The 23,909-nt window shown below is 42.2% G+C and overlaps 1 protein-coding gene across 6 annotated transcripts in view; it reads right to left on the minus strand.

The window, feature by feature from the left end:
• Positions 1-23,909, minus strand: part of ENOX1 (ecto-NOX disulfide-thiol exchanger 1) — a 370,436-nt gene that overhangs the window by 36,235 nt on the left and 310,292 nt on the right. For all 6 annotated transcript variants that reach the window (XM_052786075.1, XM_052786076.1, XM_052786074.1 and 3 more), the window contains one exon: positions 14,087-14,271. In XM_052786075.1, the coding sequence (XP_052642035.1) occupies positions 14,087-14,271 (185 nt within the window). The remainder of the gene's footprint in view (positions 1-14,086; positions 14,272-23,909) is intronic.

Consider the following 23,909-nt stretch of genomic DNA (forward strand, 5'->3'; position numbering starts at 1 on the left):
GACACGTTTTAATTAGAAGAATAACATTAGGGAAGAGAATCAATTTACCCAGCGTAATTCCCATTGAAACACAATTCCTAGCAGAAGAAGCAGAGTTCCTAGTAATGATAGCATCAAACACATTTGAAAACTATGTAATCAGCAAGCCAATGCTAGTATTTAGGATCTTTTAAAGAATTCATGTAAGATCACTGGACTGTAAAACTTATGAGATCTGTCCTTTACCACCACTAAACTACACAAGCATGTTAATGAAGCTAGTAGTTGATTTCTTTTATATTTTAAATAAAATTTGTGCACCCAATTATTTCTCTCCAAAGTGTTTATTCTTGCTGCCAATCTCAGTTTAGCTTTACCAGTGGTAGCAGGCAAAAAGATGCTACCTTCCACCATCTTACCACTAGAACAGCTATCGAGAATATGGTGCTTAAAGCATCTGTGGGCCCTTATTTACACTTCCCCTAATATTGTTGGAGTGGTGGTGGCACAAGTAGGAAATTAAACACTACTTTCAATAAGGAAAGGTTGATAAACACAGAGGAGAACCCATTTGGCTTGTCTGAGATCTGGTAAATAATTAGCACTTAATTGCCAACTGCTCTTTTTTTTTTTAATATAATCCGAAAGAGTAAGTATTTTCTGGAAGTTTGACTGTGGACAGTACTGTACAGAGCCCTTAAAAGCACAAGAGAACAAAAATAATACTTATGTGAACATTTCTCTCTGTCCTGGGAGCAGACATATTTCTTAACCAGTTTCCAAATATCAGCCGTTGGGCGAGAGAAGAAGAGACAGGCCTGGAAGTGAACATCTGGACATTGGGTCCAGTCCCTTGCACCTATCCTGTATCCGTTCCCTATAAAATTATCAGTGTTGATCAATATTGCCGTTACTACTCCAGTGCCACTTTTATAGGAAAACAGAAAAATCTAACTGGAATTCATACCGCAAGAGCAGTAATAAAAAACATTTCCAACTTAATTATTCTGGTCTGTTTATTCAGCAGGTAAAATGCAAATAAAAGGGGTAATGTTTTTTATCCCTTTTATTTACTCTTCTTTTTAATACTGCATTTGGAGAAGAATCAGTTTATAGTTGTGCGTAAGTACATTGGGTGGGTTATATGCTGAATAGATGTTTGGTAAGCAAAAAGTAGGTGGATAAAAAAAGACTACAAATCTCCTCTGCATTTAGGCTTTATTAATAAATACAGCCATAACATGCTCCATCTATTCAACAATGATGTTAATGTCAGTGCTAAACTGCTACTAGAACCCGTATATTTAAAGGTAAATGGTTGTTATAATGGTCATGGCACTCACGTGGCACCAGATTGGGCAATTTTCAGTCAACGGCATATGTGTCTGTGACTTCTGACATTTCAGAAAGTTTGTATGTGAGAGAAAGGAATGGCTGTGACAGTTAACAACATCTGTGAAGGATCTGAGAGCTGCAGACCTAAATGCCAGCTGAGGCTTATTGGAAATTAATATGTGGTAGATTGGTTAGAAGAGTGATGTGGAAAAAAAGTTTTATGACACCTATCCTACTAGCTGTTGAAACCTCCTGGACAGAAACGTGCTTTTCCTTCCTGCTCCCACTGAAAGAGAATGGACCATGGGAATAGTCAGTTCTTCCATTACTTGTATGAGAAAAAACTACTTTTCATATAGGGTAGGAGAGGAAAGAACTGAGCAATGCCATCTTTACTTGTAAAAAAAAAGTTCTGCTAGCTCAGTGAGGATGTCTGAAAATGGACTAGCTCTGCTCCGGTGGCTGGGAATGGTAGAAATCCAATTCAAAAGGCAACACAGCGAGGCCAACAGTAGCTATCTCTGGCTTTTCTACTCAGAGTGGTTACTATACATTAGAGGTATATGATCTTGCTTAAAAAGCTGAGATGAGCCTTGTGCCATCTCCCTTAGACAAAAGCATCCTAACCCAGCTCCCAGTGACTGTTCTGTGGAAGTTGTTCACCCCACGGTCCTTGTCACCAAATACGTGCCCTGGGCATCTCCCTTTGAGGGAGCAGTGAGCATAAGGAGGGACCTGCGATGCACTCCAGCAGCTCTTCTCACCCTCCCAACCACAACAGGGAGGCATATTACAGACCAAACTGTCCTTCCCTGGATGAACGCTGAAAGCCTGTAATGACTGCTAATCACCTGGCATTTATCAGAGCCCTTTTAAAAAAGGTGTATAAGTGTCAGGTGCACGTGCTATTTATTTTACATGCTAAAGGATTAGTAAACTGCAAAAGCTAGTCCTCAGTGGGTAGGAAATGTCAGGAGCAAAGTGGCCTTTGCAGCGAGACCTTGAGTTGCATATTGAACAGCAAGGACAGGAAGGTATTGAATAGGTGATGATTAAACGTGTGCTCGCTGTCTGCGGCACTGAATGGAGAAGGGTCTCTGAGGTATCTGAAGCAAGATACACAGGCAGTAGTTCTGGCAATTCCTGGCTTCTGAGTCCTCAGGTTCGCAACCTGCATTGCTATTTGAGCGACATTGATATTGTCCGGGAGAAAAAAAACAGAAGACAAGACAAAAGAGGACTTTTCATCACGCTGCCTCAGTGACACCCATGTGGGTCATCAACAGGGCCAGAATATGTTCAGCCTGCTGCTGAGACACCCTGGGCTAACACAGTCGGTGGCACCCACAGCAGCGTATCAGCCTTTACGTCAGCCCTACGCCGACCACCCACAACTGTTCCTATTGTTTTTGCTTTCCACCCCGAGCACTAATTTTAGGAGAGGCACCCCCCCCCCACGCATCCCCTGCTCGTGCAATAACCCCATGGCTCGGCTTTAATGCATCACCGCCAAGGAAGGGGAGCTCGTGCTGTCGCTGTGCGTTAGGAGTAGGAACCCCAGCTCAGCTAATGAATCAGGGCCCTTAGGGGATGGGGGCAATGAGGTGCCTCTTAAATGTCCCAGATACCCCCCAGCATGTGCAATAGCAGCACTGTAGTACGCTCTCCGGAGAAAACATAGGTGGAAGCATGATTTAGATGGGGATTTCTGGATGACACCCTTGCCTGCAGGAGCTTAAATTCAGCCCATCATGCTCAGGGAGTTGTGAGAGGAAAGAACATTATCATACATTTACATGGTGCGATGAAGCACCGTGCAGAATTACCAGTCTATTGGCAAATGAACCAGTTCAGGAATCAGGACAGCTGTGCAAGTACGGCACCGTACCTTGGCCAATTAAGCCTGCCGAAAAGGTGGAACTAACTTGCTCAATTAGAGAGCCATGCTGAAGGAGGTGTGCTCTCTAGACTCAGGACTAACTTGGGGAGTAAAACATTGCACCGATGGCTGTGCTATGGAGGTGGTTCATGAACAACCCTGGATAACCATTAAATTCTAAAATTTACTTGGAAATGTGCTAATGAGTAGCATCTCCTATGTGGCCAACTGATATTTTTCAAAGGCTTCCAACGTTATCAGTTTCAGGCAGATTTTATAAAGGATATGGAAGCCACATCATTAATTCAATAGCGACTCACTGCCAAATTCTGAGTCCTTGTTTCAAAGCATGAAGGTGGCAAGTGTATTTCCTCAAGAATTTTCTTTGGTCGACAACAAACAAGAAGAGCATAGTTTTCATGCTTTGTCCTTGGAATGGCCGAAACATTTTGATGAGAATTTTTTCAAAAGAATTTTGGTTGCTACTCCACATGGAATACGGTAACCCAAATGGTTAAAATTTGGAGAAATTATGTACCCACTGAAAACTGAGTCTTATAATGGCAAGCATTAAGCAGCACTACGAGGTGATATTTTCTGCATTACCTATAGTCATGTATCTGGTAAAACATTTCAGACAGAGAGACAAGATTTAAAAAATTCTTACAGCTGTGCTGTGAAGTATTGTAAAAATAGTTACAACTAAAACATCCTCCCTTGTGATCACAGACTTTGTTAGAGAATGCCAAACACTGCTGGAAAAACAGAGCCATGCGAAAAGTGATCTGCTTGGTATGTGTGTTCTCATGTAGAAATAAATTGAAGGCAATACCACCTGTGCAGCAGTGACAAGTTAATTCAATTTCCATCTCAAAATCAGGTAAAGTGTATCTCATTTGTTACTGTCCTGGTTTCAGCTGGGATAGTTAACTGTCTTCCTAGTAGCTGGTACAGTGCTATGTTTTGAGTTCAGTATGTGAAGAATGTTGATAACACTGATGTTTTCAGTTGTTGCTCAGTAGTGTTTAGACTAATGTCAAGGATTTTTCAGCTTCTCATGCCCAGCCAGTGAGAAAGCTGGAGGGGCACAAGAAGTTGGCACAGGACACAGCCAGGGCACCTGACCCAAACTGGCCAACGGTGTATTCCATACCATGTGACGTCCCATCCAGTTTAGGAACGGGGAAGTGGGGGGGGGCAGGGATTCACTGCTCGGGGACTGGCTGGGTGTCGGTCGGCGGGTGGTGAGCAATTGCACTGTGCATCATTTGTACATTCCAATCCTTTCATTATTGCTGTTGTCATTTTATTAGTGTTATCATTATCATTATTAGTTTCTTCTTTTCTGTTCTATTAAACCGTTCTTATCTCAACCCACGGGTTTTGCTTCTTTTCCCGATTTTCTCCCCCATCCCACTGAGTGGGGGGGAGTGAGTGAGCGGCTGCGTGGTGTTTAGTTGCTGGCTGGGGTTAAACCACGACAGTCCTTTTTGGCGCCCAACGTGGGGCACGAAGGGTTGAGATAACGACAAACCTGACCAGAGCTTGTTAAAACAAATTTGTTATAAGCATTCATTATATTGGTCTAATAGTCGCTGGTCATTATGTTGATTTATGTGTTCTTAGAGTTGTTGCTCTGGTTTTTAAAGTTCTGTTATGTATCACCTCGCTTGCTGTATGTAGTCCCTCTTCTGCTGCTTATCATCCGTGGGAGGTGGATTAAGGTTTTCGCTTTGATGCATTGTATAACACTGGTTTATGGTATGATAAAGTCGTCAGCTGTGGGATTAATCCGGTACTTGCACCCAGCATTGTCACCTTTATACTGTGGAAGCCATCTGTGGGAAACTATTAATAATTATACCATTTACCTTTCCTCCTTGGAAAACCAGTCTATGGGTGGGATACCTTTCTTCCCCTCTCCTTTCTCCTTCAGTCCAGTTACAATGGTGTTTGAGAATTTTGAAAAATTTGAATACTCTTGGGATGTTGGGACCAGCACGGTCCTAGCCCTACTGCTAGGAATTAGCATGCTTCTGAATGTGGTCCAGCTCTCGTTTAAGGTTAAACAACTATTTAAGAAAATCACCCAGAGATCTGCCCCAAGGCTGGATAATTATGAGTGGCAGGGTGTGTGGGGTAGTATGGGCAAGTACCTAGAAAAGTGGGCACCTCCAATGTTTTGGAAATTCACCCCTGAACAAGTGCAGAATCCAGAAGAACTAGTAAAATATTTGGAAAAGGTATGCTGTCACCCCGGCAGCTCCAGAGAGATACAAATTACTGCAACATGCTGGGGCCTGGCCCATGCCTATCGAGCCCTGTTCGACACCACTCAGTACCCTCAAGGGGAAGAGAAGGTCTCTGGACCTAACAACAAAACGATGAGCACTGCGGTCACTCAAACCTCGGCAACGGGCACTGCAGCCCCTCCAGCCCCGGCGACGAGCACTGTGGCTACCCAAACCTCAGCGACAGGCACTGCAGCCCCTCCAGCCTCGGCAATGAGCACGGCAGCTACCCAAACCTTGGCAACAGACACTGCGGTTATCCAAGACCCAGCAAGCGGTACTGCAACTGAACCAGGGGACCAACCTGCACCAGTATCAGTTGCCCCCGTACAGAAAAAGAAATATACAAAAAAATCAGTTCGCTTAGCGAAGGATGAAGGCGAACCAGGGTCATCACGGGAACAGGAGGAAGAGGCAGAACCAGAGGTAATAACCCGGTCCCTATCCTTGAGTGAGCTGCGGGATATGCGAAAAGATTTTGGCCGCCGTATAGGTGAGCATATTATCACCTGGCTCCTCCGATGCTGGGACAATGGGGCTAATAGCTTGGAATTAGAAGGTAGGGAAGCCAAGCAGCTGGGATCGCTTGCCAGGGAAGGTGGCATTGACAAGGCAATTGGAAGAGGGACACAAGCCATTAGCCTCTGGAGGCGACTCCTGTCAAGTGTGAAGGAAAGGTACCCCTTTAAGGAAGATGTTATATGTCAATCAAGCAAGTGGACAACCATGGAAAAAGGTATCCAATATCTGAGGGAATTAGCTGTGCTAGAGACAATTCATCATGATCCGGACAACCCACAATTACCCAAAGATCCAGACGAAGTCCAATGCACACGACCCATGTGGCGGAAGTTTGTACGGAGCGCACCATCGTCCTATGCCAACTCACTGGCAATAATGACCTGGAAAGACGAAGAGGCACCGACAGTGGATGAAGTGGCTCGCCAACTCCGTCAATACGAAGAAAATCTCTCCTCCTCCCTACAAGCCTGCATTTCGGCTGTGGAGAAGCTGTCCGAGGATTTCCAGCAATTCAAAGAGGAGATGTCCTGTTGCCCACCTGTAAGGACCAATGTCTCAGCTATTAGGAGTGAGCGCTCCTCTGCCCAAGAGAGAGAATATAGAAGGTACACACCGCGAGGTGCCCTGTGGTTTTACTTATGTGATCATGGAGAGGACATGAGGAAATGGGATGGAAAACCTACCTCGGTCCTAAATGCACGGGTACGTGAGCTGCGAGGAAAAAACACCACAAAAGGGGATTCTACCAGGAAAAATGCCGCTCTGGTTTCCAAACAGAGTAGAAGGGCTGATCTTATTTCTGATCCTCTTGAAGGGACTTCTGAGCCAATTTTACGAGAAGTGAATACTGGATACTCTGACCAGAATTAGAGGGGCCCTGCCTCCAGCCAGGTGGAGGAAAGGGATAACCGGGTCTATTGGACTGTGTGGATTCGATGGCCTGGCACGTTAGACCCACAGGAGTATAAGGCTCTAGTAGACACCGGCGCACAGTGTACTTTAATGCCATCAAGTTATGAAGGGGCAGAACCCATTTCTATTTCTGGTGTGACAGGGGGATCCCAAGACTTAACTGTATTGGAAGCTGAAGTAAGTCTAACTGGGAATGAATGGCAGAAACACCCCATTGTGACTGGTCCAGAGGCTCCGTGCATCCTTGGCATAGACTATCTCAGGAGAGGGTATTTTAAGGACCCAAAGGGGTATCGATGGGCTTTTGGTATAGCTGCCTTGGAGACGGAGGGCACGGAACAGCTGTCTACCCTGCCTGGTCTCTCTCAAGACCCTTCGATTGTGGGGTTGCTGAGGGTTGAAGAACAACAAGTACCAATTGCTACCACGACGGTGCACCGGCGGCAATATCGCACCAACCGAGACTCTCTGATTCCCATCCACAAGTTGATTCGCCAGCTGGAGAGCCAAGGAGTGATCAGCAAAACTCGCTCACCTTTTAATAGTCCCATATGGCCCGTGCGAAAGTCTAATGGGGAGTGGAGACTAACAGTTGACTATCGCGGCCTGAATGAAGTTACGCCACCGCTGAGTGCTGCCGTTCCAGATATGCTAGAACTTCAATACGAACTAGAGTCAAAGGCAGCCAAGTGGTATGCTACAATTGACATTGCTAATGCGTTTTTCTCAATCCCTCTGGCAGCAGAGTGTCGTCCACAATTTGCCTTTACTTGGACGGGTGTCCAGTACACTTGGAATCGATTGCCCCAGGGGTGGAAACACAGCCCCACTATTTGCCATGGACTAATCCAGACTGCACTGGAAAAAGGTGAAGCTCCGGAACATCTGCAATACATTGATGACATCATCGTATGGGGCAACACAGCAGAAGAAGTCTTTGAGAAAGGGAAGAAAATAATCCAAATCCTTCTGAAAGCCGGTTTTGCCATAAAAGAAAGTAAGGTCAAGGGACCTGCACGGGAGATCCAGTTTTTAGGAATAAAATGGCAAGATGGGCGTCGTCAGATCCCAATGGATGTGATTAACAAAATAGCAGCTATGTCTCCACCAACTAATAAAAAGGAAACACAGGCCTTCTTAGGTGTCGTGGGCTTTTGGAGAATGCATATTCCAAATTACAGTCTGATTGTAAGCCCTCTCTATCAAGTGACCCGAAAGAAGAATGATTTTCAATGGGGCCCTGAGCAACAACAAGCCTTTGAACAAATTAAGAGGGAGATTGTTCACGCAGTAGCCCTTGGACCAGTCCGGACAGGACAAGATGTTAAAAATGTGCTCTATACTGCAGCTGGGGAGAATGGCCCTACCTGGAGCCTCTGGCAGAAAGCACCTGGGGAGACCCGAGGCCGACCCCTGGGGTTTTGGAGTCGAGGATATCGGGGATCCGAAGCTCGCTATACTCCAACTGAAAAAGAGATATTGGCAGCATATGAAGGAGTTCAAGCTGCCTCAGAAGTTGTTGGTACTGAAACACAGCTCCTCTTAGCACCCCGACTGCCAGTGCTGGGCTGGATGTTCAAAGGGAGGGTCTCCTCTACACATCACGCGACTGATGCCACGTGGAGTAAGTGGATTGCACTGATCACACAACGGGCTCGCATAGGAAACCCCAGTCGCCCAGGAATTTTGGAAGTGATCACGGACTGGCCAGAAGGCAAAGATTTTGGAATGTCGCCAGAGGAGGAGGTGGCACGTGCTGAAGAGGCCCCGCTGTATAATAAACTGCCAGAAAATGAGAGGCAATATGCCCTGTTCACTGATGGATCCTGTCGCATCGTGGGAAAGCATCGGAGGTGGAAAGCTGCCGTATGGAGTCCTACACGACAAGTTGCAGAAACTGCTGAAGGAGAAGGTGAATCGAGTCAGTTTGCAGAGGTGAAAGCCATCCAGCTAGCATTAGATATTGCTGAAAGAGAAAAGTGGCCAGTGCTCTATCTCTATACTGACTCATGGATGGTGGCAAATGCCCTGTGGGGGTGGCTACAGCAATGGAAGCAGAGCAACTGGCAGCGCAGAGGTAAACCCATCTGGGCTGTCGCACTGTGGCAAGATATTGCATCCCGGCTAGAGAATCTGGTTGTAAAAGTACGTCATGTAGATGCTCACATACCCAAGAGTCGGGCCACTGAAGAACATCAAAACAACCAACAGGTGGATCAGGCTGCCAAGATTGAAGTGGCTCAGGTGGACCTGGACTGGCAACATAAGGGTGAGCTATTTATGGCTCGGTGGGCCCATGATGCTTCAGGCCATCAGGGAAGAGATGCAACATATAGATGGGCTCGTGACCGAGGGGTGGACTTGACCATGGACACTATTGCACAGGTTATCCATGAATGTGAAACATGTGCTGCAATTAAGCAAGCCAAGCAGTTAAAGCCCCTGTGGTATGGAGGGCGATGGCTGAAATATAAATATGGAGAAGCCTGGCAGATTGACTATATCACACTCCCACAAACTCGCCAAGGCAAGCACTATGTGCTCACAATGGTGGAAGCAACCACTGGGTGGCTGGAAACATATTCTGTGCCCCATGCCACCGCCCGGAACACTATCCTGGGCCTAGAAAAGCAAGTCTTGTGGCGACATGGCACCCCAGAACGAATTGAGTCAGACAACAGGACTCATTTCCGAAACAACCTCATAGACACCTGGGCCAAAGAGCATGGCATTGAGTGGGTGTATCATATCCCCTATCATGCACCAGCCTCTGGGAAAATTGCGCGATACAATGGACTGTTAAAGACTACATTGAGAGCAATGGGGGGTGGAACTTTCAAACATTGGGATACACATTTAGCAAAAGCCACCTGGTTAGTCAACACCAGAGGATCTGCCAATCGGGGTGGCCCTGCCCAGTCAGAATTTTTACATACTGTAGAAGGGGATAAAGTCCCTGTAGTGCACATAAAAAATATGTTAGGGAAGACAGTCTGGGTTACTCCTGCCTCAGGCAAAGGTAAACCCTTTCGTGGGATTGCTTTTGCTCAAGGGCCTGGGTGCACTTGGTGGGTGATGCGAAAAGATGGGGAAGTCCGATGTGTGCCTCAAGGGGATTTAATTTTAGGTGAGAACAGCCAGAATTAAACTGTATATTAGTTGCTATATAACCCTGTTACTGTATATTATCCTTACTATAATTATGTGCTATATCCATAGTACTATAGTAAGAATCACTTAGATCAAGCAAGAAAAGAACTGTGATAAAACTGAGCAAAGCGCAGTAGTGATGGAACCAGAACTGACTCCAGCATGCAACAATCCAATGATACACACCATCCTCCTGCTGCGCCAAATGTCACCTGCTTGTCACACTGCACTGAAGCCCAATTCTGCTCTACCGACTGAGAGGACTTTGCACCATCCCTCCTGCCCAGAAAAGACTGGTATGACAGATGGAGCCCAGAGTCGGAAACTAAATGAACTCAATGAACATTTTATGAACATGACCCATGAACTAAAGGAATGATATCTCTGTGTGTGTATACATATATATATATCATTGCTCATATGTCTTAAAGGAATAGAAAGGTGATGATTGATCAGGATGTAACTAAAGGTATGGGAACTGTGCATGACGTCAATGGTATAGAATAAGGGGTGGATACTGTCCTGGTTTCAGCTGGGATAGAGTTAACTGTCTTCCTAGTAGCTGGTACAGTGCTATGTTTTGAGTTCAGTATGTGAAGAATGTTGATAACACTGATGTTTTCAGTTGTTGCTCAGTAGTGTTTAGACTAATGTCAAGGATTTTTCAGCTTCTCATGCCCAGCCAGTGAGAAAGCTGGAGGGGCACAAGAAGTTGGCACAGGACACAGCCAGGGCACCTGACCCAAACTGGCCAACGGTGTATTCCATACCATGTGACGTCCCATCCAGTTTAGGAACGGGGAAGTGGGGGGGGGCAGGGATTCACCGCTCGGGGACTGGCTGGGTGTCGGTCGGCGGGTGGTGAGCAATTGCACTGTACATCATTTGTACATTCCAATCCTTTCATTATTGCTGTTGTCATTTTATTAGTGTTATCATTATCATTATTAGTTTCTTCTTTTCTGTTCTATTAAACCGTTCTTATCTCAACCCACGGGTTTTGCTTCTTTTCCCGATTTTCTCCCCCATCCCACTGAGTGGGGGGGAGTGAGTGAGCGGCTGCGTGGTGTTTAGTTGCTGGCTGGGGTTAAACCACGACAGTTACCATGGATACAAGACATTATTTCCATTTGTTTGAGATGTCACAGTGGGTATGAAATTAAACTGTGACACAGTTTTATGGAGGAAGTTGACTAAAAACCCCATAAGTTCAATGTCATTAGTCCAAAGGATTTTCTTTTTTAGACACACTAAATAAGCAGGTTGCTACTACTGCCCATAAGGTATACTTCATAAGCAAACATCTGTGTGATTTTGCTGATGCTACTTTAGATCAGTAGGAGTGATGGAAGAGAAAATAAACATTCACTTCATCAGTCCTGCAAATGTAGGGAAGAATCCTGAAAAATGTCCAGATGGTAGAAGTACATTCAAAATACATTGATGGTGTGTTATTTGCTATTGTTTGGCACCAAAAATGTTTACAGAAAGTTTCTTGATTCTGAAAATGCATCCACTTTTTCTCAGATAAATCTGCTTTTCAGGCTGCAGCTCAAATCACTTGTTCTCTAGTTTTCAAAGTTAGAAGAAGAAGAGGTGTATGAAAAAGTGGGGGAGAATGAAGAGGAAAGAAGGAGGAAGAATACATTTTTTTAATGCTGACACATATACAGGGTTCAGGAATTCAATGGCATTCAGTTTACCTTGTCTGAAATTAATTTTAACATATAAAAAAGGATAAAAGGGAATACAGGTCTTCTTGTTAAATTATTACTACTCAAGTCCTGGCTATATGTTTAATATTTCATAGAGAGACTGATTTCCATAGATGCTGAGCACCTGCTATACCGATGGATTTCAGCTAAGGTTGTCATCTCTCAACACTTACAAAACCAAGCTGAGATAAAACAAAGTCTGCCTAAATCAAAGGTTTATTTCTAAATATTCGTGCATGAACTGCACAAAAAGCACAAAGGTTATGGGATGTCATGACTATGGCTAATCATTGAAATCCAAAGCCATCATCCAGCTGCTTAATTGACTGATAATTTCCCACCAAATATTCTGAACTCCACCTCCCGTGCTTCTGTGTTGTCGCCTTCCTCAGCATATTGTCAGACTGGATTATCTGCAATGTCTTCTCCAGCTCCTTGGGCCATCTCTAATTATATCCCATTGGGAGTTAGTATGTCTGACCCTAAGATGGCAAACTAGAAAGATTCAGAACCTCACAGCAAAATTGTCATGAACATAGAAACTCTCAGAGGAATAGGGACTACAATGTCCATTGCTAGATGAACAGAGAGATAAGTAAGTCACTCTCTGTTATTGACTTGCTTTATTAACATTTGCTTGAAGTTCAATAGAAATCTATTTATATTCTACAGACTTGATTATCCTTCATCCAGACCCCAGGTAGGAAATTATAATAATGCAAAATGAGCATTAGGGCTCTAGCATTTTGATTTAGTAGTATTTTGTGCCCACTTTTCACTAATTTTAATGGAGAATTAGCACCAGGCTGAAATTTAGCACAATATTTATATATGCAGTTAAATTTAATGAAGCCAGTGATATTTAAGTATCCATTTATATAAGGATAAGATCGTGAATAGACCTCAAGCATATCTAAAGTATACTGAAACCTCAAGTATTTCTGATTAATGACTTCATTCCTAAGTTCGGGAAAGATTTTATTCCTGCATTATCGATGACTGATTTTCGATTTTTCAAATATTTTGTTCAGAAGTATTCCACTGTACCATAAATCACCCTAATTTTGTAAAACTTTGCAGGCTTAAAGGGGCTATATAAACACGTGTAGGCTTGTCTTGTGCTCTGTTATTTGGCGTTAGGTGGGATTTGCAGACTTGTTGGATTTGATGGGTACCGTGATAGCCATGCAATTCCTAACCCAACTAGGCAGCTCACATGTAAATTAATGTCTCCTGGGTTTTGTCATAAAAAAGCAGCTTACTGCAATCGGGAAGTGGGTGCAACTTGTCCCCTTCTGGAATCTAATAACAGGGAGCGATAGAGGAGTGCCTGCATTGCTTCAGGGCACAGATGAAGGAGGCAAAATTAACCTCTGCAGTGACATCTCGAGAAGCTCCATTCTAGGTGGGAGCCCAATCCAGCATCATGGTGAGACACTGCCCTTGCGCTCTGTCTTGTATCAGCTGAATACAAGTGCCTGGGCAGGAACGATGTTATACACATGCGTGTTGAATGAGGGGTGCTTACGTGTTAGTGACGTGTCGGATGAAGCAGTGGGAGCAGTCTGGGTGTGCTTGCCAAGACTTGCCCAGCACAATGTCAGGAGCACATCAACAAATAAAGGAGAATGCTTAAGATAAAGTGACCCGCCCCTGCAGGGACACATTGCGGTTTCTTGCTGACTGGTGTCAAAGAAAAAGCTTTGTTGCTGCACTAAACCACTTCTTTAAAAAATGCCTGAATGAAAAGGTTACACCCGTGGGTCAGCATAAGTGATAAAAGCTCAGGAGATAGCATTGATGTTGCTATGCACTTTCAAGTTAGCAGGAGGGTAGTCTGGACAAGCTGGAGATGTATCAGTCATCCTCAAACATGAGCAGAAAAAGACAAAGCTGAGAAGCAGAGATGCATCTGAAGATGCAGATGAACGCAAATGAAGACACCACAGAACATTGGCTATGCTACACTGGACAAACTTTCTTGAACTTTTGTGTGGAATTAGAGCCAATTGGATTAAGTCGGGAGAGCAATCAGGGATGTACTGAAGTAATTTGCTCCTAACTAGAACATGCATAAGGAGTTTTCTTGAATGATCAATGGGTTTACAGTTGATGAATTCCTAAAATAACTATCCCTAAATATGTCCCCAATTTCTCCTCCCCTTTCCCCCATCTAAAATCTGTAAAATTTTGACTCTGAAAAGAAATCAGGACCTTCATGACTAATAGTCTTAAGTACAGCTCAGCCCCATGGTACAACTTTCCTAAAAAAGAAGACCTGTTCTTTTCTTCCTTAGCAATACCTGCTGCATGCCTTGCATTGTCTGCTGTAGGAACTGCAGCTGCTGGTCCTTTGTAAGGCTTTCTTCTGTTCGAAAGAGTTGTCCTTTCTCCTGTTTCAGGAGCTCCACTTCATTCCTATAAGCATCCAGCTGCCATCGAAGACTATCGTTCTCTTCCTTTAGCGCATATGCTTGGGCGGCTAGAGCTAAGAGAAAATGAAAACATGAAGAAATCAGTAAAATGGATTGTTTCCTTACAAATAACGCAGAGGACATTGTCAGGGGAGATGACAATACAGCTGAAAGCCAGTGAGACATTCCGGAGCTGAGACAAGACCCATCAGAGCTGAAAATGATTAGGTTCTGGCAAAGACCGTTGCTGGGAAGTTATTTCCTGGGATGGAGGGAGCCATAAAGCGACCCTGGATAATTCAAACACTACTTGCAATCTGGCTGCTAAATTTAGGCTTATATTTTAGGAAGAAACTGGCATGCAGTCCAAGGGCAAAGCACCCACCAACTTTACAACATTTTCCCAGTGATGTTATACGAACCAATACAGCCATTTAGTATTTATACTAGTGTAGTGGCCAGATGTTCCAGTCAGATCTGTGCTAAGGAATTTTGACTACATAAAGTTGCTGGATTTAGTCCCATAAGAGAGGAAACACAGAAATTCCTCTCCAATCTCACTACGAACTACTTCGTAGCAATGGTTATGAGGAACCATTTAGACGGAAAAATGATGTAATAGAGTAAAATTATATAAAATGCAAATGCTCAAAAAAAATGTTGGCACTACAAGAACATTACTACATTAAAGACATTGAAAGACACTTAAGTCATTTCCTTAGGAAGCTCCATTTGGCCCCTTTTCAATTTAGAATGGCATTTTTATTATCATAACTGATAGCAGGTGTTTGTGAAGAAATCGATTAGTATGCAGGGATGGAAATTACATTTGCCAAATGACTTGCACAGTCTGCAATATAAGCTAAAATTTGTATAGCAAAAGGCAGAAGGCTATAAAGCACGTACTAGGAACATTATTTAAATAAATTATCCAAACATAAATACATATAGGGAAGTGTGGCATTCATTACTTTAGGGATGTGGTTATCATCCTGTAGAAGAACCCACTCCTAGTAGTATTTATACTTGGCAGTAGCAGTGGTCATTTGGCATAGCAAACTGCCATACTATACTATTTTCCTTCTTGGAACCTCGTAACACAACAACATTACAGACCAGCTGTAATTAAAAAACAACAGTCTACCATAGCCAATTCTATCAACATTTGGTAACTGAAGCACATAACTGATTTACATTCCTGATTAAATGATTTCAGGCTTGGTATCACAGCATTCTTTCTTGCCACCTACAACAGCAATATGGTTAAACTGCAAATTATAGGAAATTGTATATTAACTCCATTTAATGTTAGGCCTCTCTTGACTAGACCTTCCACAGATAAAGAGTCCCCTGTTCCCCATGATAACATGATTCAACACATTTGTGAAATTATATCAGCACTTAGATAGAAAGTCACAATATTTCATTACCGATAAAAATGTTTTATCTTTGGTAGGACAAATCTACCTTTTTCTTAGATAATTTTTACTAATTTTAAAATAGTACAAATGCATTATCCAAAACAAAGTACAGTTAGCTACTATTCAAACACAGACATGGATTGGTTATTGCGCTTAATTTGGATATTCTACAGAATCTCTCTGGAAGATTTAGCAACAGTTACAGTATTGTTACATCAAATTAAATTGTTCTGAAAAGCATGTAATCATCCTTCCATGACAAAATTTACCCTCAAGAAATCGCAATGATGAGTCCAATGGGCAAATAAGAGGATGAAATCCTTTTTTTTTTTTTTTTTTGTAAGAGCCAAAAAGCTACAATAAAAGAAAGGGAAAAAAGAAAAAAGAAAAAAGAGGCCAAGCAAATAAAAACCTCAATCTAACAAAAACTCAAGTCAAGATTATATAGTTTGGGTTGGAAGGGACCTCTAAAGATCATCTAGTTCCAACCCCCCTGCCATGGGCAGGGACATCTTTCACCAGACCAGGTTACTCAGAGCTCCATCCGACCTGCCCTTGAACACTGGCAGGGATGGGGCATCCACAACTTCTCTGGGCAACCTGTGCCAGTGCCTCACCACCCTCATCGTAAAGAATTTCTTCCTCACTTCCAATCTAAACCTACCTTCTTTCAGTTTAAAACCGTTACCCCTTGCCCTGTGACTACAGGCCTTGGTAAAAAGTCCCTCTCTGTCATTTGTGCTCTCTTTCTCCTACCAATTAGACTCTCCCACAACTTAAAGGGTTTTTTTTAAAAGTAATACTCAAATCTAGCCAGAAACTGCCTACCCTTCTGCTCTCTGGCAGCATGAAAGGAGACCATCACGGGTGTACTCAGGTTTTTACAGTGGCTTGGCAGCAGTAATTCATCTGCTGTCCATCACCTAATCCAGCTCTTAAAAAACTTCTGAGAGCTGCTGTGTAAGCGGAGGGCGTAAGGCCAATGTACTTGTTCATCACCGTCCTCACTGAAATGTGGGTTAGGACCCAGATTCAGACGAGGTTCAGGCTGCCCTACCTGGAAAGGCTGCCGTTGTGTATTTTCTAGGTCACGCTACAGCCCGTTTGGAGAACTCCTTCTCCTTTTTTTCCTCCTAGGTGAGTTCAGGCTACTGAGCGGGGCAAGGGACAGCACGAGAAGTCTGCTACAGGGGCAGCAAATTAGGGGCAATGGAAAGGGCTACGACATATTGCAAAGGTAAGTAACCTGTAGGTGATGAACCTATTGGCGTTTAAAAAATAACTCATCCAAATGGAACAAGTCACAGAATATATAAGCGGTGAAGGTAACCGCCCATTCTTTCTGTAGAAATACAATACAGCTTTTTTACTGCTAAAAATATCAGAGGTGCACCTCTGAATGCCATTATTTTATTTCACTATTTTAAATTTCTATTTAGTATACCATATTGAAACCTCTATGACAATAATTACATTGCAGTACTACCAAGAAGTCCCATCTAAGGATGGATGCCCTCTTATTCTAGATTGCAGACAGTGGAAAACAAAGGCTGGGTTTGGAAGAGGTTACAAACTATTTTAAGACAAAATAGAAATATCTCAAAAAACCTAAAGTGAGAGAATAAGAATACAGCAGAGATAAGTTTGTGATATTAGGCAGGATTCCCAGAGGTGTACAATTTTTTATCAACATTATTATACACTCTGGTGATCTACCTAGCCATTCACAGTAAGCGATTAAAGACAGAGTCCAAGGTAGAAAAATGTCCTTAAATAAGAAAAATTCAACACATATAGATAGCAGCAGTGTAACAGAATACTAAATTGTCACAAGCTTTTAAATGAATTAATTCTAGATAGGAGTTCACAAACGATATGACATTAAATACATGTAGTTCCTTTGCTATTTAATCTAAAGCTACATGTAGTCAGCTCCTAATGTGTGGACAGAGTGGTTAGCAGAAGAGGAGAATAAGTCAAAGGCAGGCAGCTGGTGGACCCCAGGGGCTCCAGTTCATTCAGCTCTGGGTAACTGTTGTAAACAAAATCAGAAACATTCTTTGTGTTGACCTAACTATAATTTTAAGATATTTATATTTTAGTGCACTAAAATTAAAATAATTCTGGATTCAGACCAATGTCTCTTTTGATTCCAAACAAGGTATCTATTATATATAAACTAATTATAATTTATTTTTAATTATATTTCATTTATAATAATTATATATAATATTCTGTAATTTATTACATATTATATAAAGAAGGGTACTTCACTGAATACTAAATTAAAATTAGAGGAGAATTTTTTGGGGAAAAGGGAATCTGCATTTTTTAAAGTAAATATTTTTCAAATTTTTACAGAAATTTTTGCTATGACTTCATTGACAAAGGTGGTGAATATAGTTTTAGTCAAAAAATAAAGTTTACTCAGCTCATCTCAATGCTACTTGTCAAGCCATTTTAAGTTTAGTAGTTCAGATACTCATCTACAAAATCCCTCTCTGACACATGCTAAAAAGCCTCTTAGGGTAGAAAGACAGTGAACGCTGAAAGCATTTACAGAAGAACTATATACAAGGAAGCTAAAAGAAAACTCTGACAAGAATCCCAAATAACTGCCCATGCTGCAAGCAGAAGAAAATATTCCTACCTAAACAAACACAGCTGGAAAACAGCTCAATATATGTTTTACAGCATTTTCACCGAGGGATGCAAAATGATACCTGCCAGTCTCAGAGAAGCAGCTGGGGGACGATTAGACATACATTTAGTGGGGGAAACCTTCACAGTGATATTTCGAGGACATCTAAGAGGTTAGTGTGGTTTCCTTGTGCTGAGGCAGAAGTGCTATACACAATTTGGCAACAGCCTCAGTGGCAAGATGCGGCTAGACCCAGGCTAGACCCAAATCAAAAAGATCCTCTTTTTTAAAACAAGAAGTGACTGGCTAATCAGAAATCCACTGAAGTCTAAGGACATACCCATTGACTGATGTCTCAGAAGAAACAAACAATTACCTTTATTCTTCTAGGGCATCCATCTCAGATAGTTAGGAGAGTGCTTTCTTTATGAGTAGTACTGATCTGTACCTTTTACTTTTAGCTGGTACTCTGACTATATTTAACCTAATACATAATAATGCCCACTGGAGCCAACATAGAGGAAGTCTTCACAGGTGATACAGGGTAATTGTAGTATTTTATGACTCACATCATGTCATAGTGACCAGGATATAAAGTGAACACCCCACATCTCTGAATGTATCTATCTATTGAGGAAATTAGGGAGAATTCAAAATTTTCTACCAGTTCTACTAATGCACACCTGCGCTACGCATTTCTCATTAGATGATGCCCTAATAACATTACAGTTAACACTAATGGCAGACTACTAATTCGCTTACTGGGGACACTCTGGGTTGAAATGCATAGGGCAGTAGGTTATCTCAAGAGTCTGAGGCAATGTGAAAGTAGTATCTGAAAAACAAATGAGCAAACACTAACAACAATAACAGAAGCCCCTCTTGTAAATTCAAGAGCACACACTTCCCTTAGGTCCTCCTAGCAGAACTTCTATAGATTTTTTTTCTATAGATTTTTTTTCTATAGATTCTTCTATACTTGTATAGAAATAGATCATAAAACTGAAAATTTCTGTGCTTATTTTTCTATCTTCAGACTTTTGGTCTAACCTCTTCAGCGGAATTTCTCAGCATTTTGGAACTTTAGCCAATGTATTGATACAGTGACGTGGGTGAAAACAGATGAAGAGCATATTCCCAAACCTTCCTTGCCACCTGAGTTCTACTAATGCCATTATCCTAATTTCCTGAGTTGAAAATAAGGTTTTAAATGATATAATGCTCCTTTTGATAACAGCAACAAGAAAAGCATCAAAAACTGTCAAAATGATGGCTGTTATTATGGTAATTTTTTGCATCACTCCCATTGCAGAGCATTTACAATGTCAAAAAAAGCCATCTTGCAACTTCAAAGAGTTTTCAGCTTGAGGGACTGAACAAATGTGAGAGGAGAGAAATAAGGGCACAAAGTTCACAACTATAAATACAAACAATAAAAGTTATCCCTGGCCTCCAGCTAGCTTGCTTGTTTTTCAAATACGTGAACTGTGAAGCAGTATAACCAGAGGAAAACCAGCACAGAAAAAAATCTTTCTGGAGGATCTGGAAGGGCATGAGCCATGTCTTGATGGTGTAGAAATCAGGGTAAGTAATACAATAACAGCATTTGTCATTGTAAGGAAGTCGGTCTTAGCAGAAGTATAGCGTGGATGGTCTTAGGAGATACGTTGTGTGTTATCTTGAGAAAGGGTTCAAGTGAGGGCCAAAGAAAAGGAACTTCTGGAAGTCAGACACGAGGTTACACGGGTTGGGTATGAAATTTGACAGAATAAAGGCAGAGGTCAGATTCTAGGAAGAGCTAGGTGGAACAAAAGAAAATTTTGGACCTGAGTTCAGTACATGACGGAAGAGAAAAGGAAGCATGGTAGGACGACTGGTGGTGGCACAAGAAAGATGGTGGCATAAGAAAGATGGTGGCATTTTGAACAGTTACTGGGTGTAAGGAGGAGGAGTTCAAAAGTGAGTAATGGGCCTGGTTTCATGTGGAATGTGAAACTGAGAGGATACACCGGTGTGTGCGTGCTGCCGTGTGTCAGGAAAGGGTGACGCTGAGATTGGGGTTTCCTTGAAGGAAAAAAAATTCTGTTTCATAGACTAGATGGGACCACCAGACCCTCATTAATTTTTACCCTATAAGGCTCTACTTAGTGCTCCAGCCCACAGGAAATTAAATTTCGTGCTGCAGTCTGAGGATGGAATCGTGATGATGCAGTGGCAGGGGTGTGTGAGGTGATGCCAGTGGGTGACCCACACCTTGAGGTGGGTGGGAAGGTCGCATTCACAGGAGGTCTGCGAGGTGGTGGGATGGAAGGCACGGCCCTCATGGCAGATGGAAAGCTGGATGGCCTCTGCGGTGGGGACACACACTGAGCAACTAGCGAAGCATTAAGCTATGCCTCCACCGTGAACTGTCAAAGCTGACCCTCTCTCTGTATTCTCCACTCGTTGTCAGCTCCTGGCAGAATGAGTTGAGGCCGTTATTATCTATAACTGCCCAGGTATAGGTCCACTTGTCTCACACCTGACTTTTGTAAACCCTACCATAAAAACTGAGCTCTGAGAACAAGTTTTAGTTACACATGCTCTGTGCACAGTTCAAAGGCATTTGGGAAAGCAAATCTCTGACTAAGGTACACCTTGGTCACTTTGAGGCATCTTCTCAGCCCATTTTACAACAATGTTGGGCTCCTGAGTTCTCCGAAATCTAAAGTGGCTTTGATCCATTGCCTTGAGTTCCTAGAGGACACTTTCTTTTCTTTACAGACAGTTACTAAATACCCGATCACCAGCATAAATAGTGCTCGGACGTCAATGATGGGTGCATAGAAATATGTCTGATATTAGCAGATAAAAGCAGCATTATTCCTATACCGCATTCTTTAACAAATGCCTCTTCCATTGTTCTCCCATGTTTCCACAAAAATAGACTATGTCACTTGGCTTTTAAAAAAAAATCCTTTGGTTAAAGCTTGAAAGCAGCTAGCTAACTAGCCTGAATAAACTCTGAAAACAGAATTAGAATGGTATAAAAATAAATCATTTGGGGCAATTAGAAGCTAACCTAGCCATGAACAGTTTTTTCTTTCCCCCTTCAGACATAATGTAACCAAACAATGAAGCAATTTCCACATTTTTTTTCTAATGTTAGGCACACTTCATTTGAATGTCTCAGTACCTGCAAATTTACACTCTAAGGGCACTAATTATCCTGTATGAGGAGGGGTTATTGTCATTAATGTTAGTGGGAGTTAGGGCCCGCACACTGGGAGGGAGTTTTACTCTTTTACAAAACCTGCTTTATTCAGGTGCAATTGCTTCAAAGTCCTTTCCTCACCATGCAGCCTATGTTCAATGCAGAGAAGCTCATTATACCAGTTACATTCATGATGATACCAGATGTTCAAATTGAATACTCATGAGAATTATTTTCAGGCTTCCTATTCACATAAAACTTGCTGGCGAACAATTAGTAAATGGAAGGATGCTGCCAAAAAAAAAAGAAGGAAAAACAAAAAAAAAAAGAAAGAGAAAAAGAAGAAAAGTTGCACCATCATTTAACTGCAATTTTATCCATCCCATCCAGTACAGACAGATGTAACATTTGAGAAACCAAAGCATTTCTCTGAAGAGACATTTTCTCAGTTTACAAAACTTCTTCCTGCTTAGCAGACTTCAGCAATAGCACTGTTCTTTCCGAGGTTTACTACACATGTGGCTCACCAGTAATTTATGAAGGCTTATTATTTCTTGTGTAATGAAGCATATCTCTCTGCAAATAGCAAAGAAGGTGTAGGGAATGGGAGAACAGATTACAGTCCAGCTGGGCCTAATAACAAAAAGTAGCACGCAAATGCTGGCTCTGCAGTGGACTAAGAAAGCCCCAGAGAGCAGTGCTGCCAACTCCTGTGGTGTTATGATGAGTCTTACGATACCTGACATTTTATTTAAAGCCCTAGAGAGATCATTAACTGAAAACCTCCGCTTTAAGTTTCTGGACTAGTAGCTTCCAAACTTTCTAGACTGTGGATCAGTACCGGCTCTCTGTACTTCACCCTGCTCTCACAATCTCTGACTTTTCATTCAAAACACTAACAAGGCAATTTGATCTCACTGTTTTAGCCAGTCCTAGGAATAAGATGCAAATTACTTACCACAGTCTTACAAGTCATCATTGGCTCAGGAGCTGAGTTTGGGATCATTGATCTAGACTTCATGGCTGCAAAAACCCCACTTGAACAGTGAACCAACTTTCTCTAAAGGGCTCAAAAGACAGAAGGCTAATCTCCCACTTCAAGCCAATCTTTCTAGCCCCCTCTTGGTACCTTCCTCTCTTTTCCCTCTGTACTGGTTCTGTTCAGTTCACTTCTAAATACATGAGTCTATCTCTTTGCTTATTTGTAATTGCCACTTGCCTGACATTTCCAGATGTTTCTCTCTTCCCTCACTTACACTTATTTTGCAGTACCTTCTCCAGTCCCTTCTTAGCCAGTTCTGTCCCAGGTAACTTGCAGCATTAAGTGATTTGGACTTTTCCTACAAAGATGTCACATCACATTACTGAAATGCATATTTAGAATTTGGAAGAGACCACCTTGTTACAATAACATCAAAGCCTGTCACATTTTAGGTCTATTTTACTTGACAGCATCTCTTTGGAGAACAGGAATCTACATAGCTCATAAATGATATTTTGACAGTTGCTAGTTAATCTGCCCCGTTGAGACCAGTTTCTCCAGGTCACCTCCTTAAAGCAAAGGCCCCTTATTTCCTCTCTTTTTTGGGTTGCAGTTCTTCTACTGCTACCCTTGATATGTACCAAGCCCAACTGACTTGGCATATGCGTAAGGGGAGACAGGAGAGGGAAGAGTTGGCTCTGCACAGACAACTGTGATGGGTGGACGGTTAGTTGGGTTGGTTGTTGCGTTGCCTTTCCTGCTTGGTTCTCCTCTGGAACTAGGGGCATAGAAAGCAAGCCATCCTAAGAAAATGTAGGGGTGTAACTTTGATCAAAAATAGTAGCAGTTCTCAGATATTTTCAAAATTCAGTAAAAATCACTCCTTTTCACTGCTTATTAGAGTATTTGGTTTGTGATGAGGGGAATTTTCCAGATAGATACTTTATATTTGCCAATAACTGCTGCCTCAGTTAAATATAATTAATCAAGTACTCAGTCTCTTTTAGAGGTTCTGCTTTTTTTCCTAATTGAGAAACAGAACTACTACAACACTTTTTACAGAGATTGTGCTTTAAAGATGCCAGCAAAGAAGTGACTTTTTCCTCTAATCAATGATATTAAAAAAATGACTGTATTCCTGTAACACGAAAAGTGAACAGAGGACATTTTAGTCTTGATGGCAAAGGGGTATGTTCACTCAAGTAAGAAAAGTGCTGGTTACTGGGGAGATGCCAAGTGGCACTGATGACCCTCTCCCACAACAGTAATGGAAAAATGCGGCTTGTATTAATGGTGCTTTGCAACTGAGGTTACAGACGTTTGAATTCTGCATAGCACAAGAGACGCTGATGAATGCTCAGTGTTTCATATATGTCACGTTAATCTTATGTATATTGCATAAATGGATTGTATGTATGTGTGTACATGTGATTGACACATAAATTACTTTTAGGATATTCAAACATTATTGTATA

This window comes from Harpia harpyja, chromosome 4, assembly GCF_026419915.1.
Source record: "Harpia harpyja isolate bHarHar1 chromosome 4, bHarHar1 primary haplotype, whole genome shotgun sequence".
NCBI lineage: Eukaryota > Metazoa > Chordata > Aves > Accipitriformes > Accipitridae > Harpia > Harpia harpyja.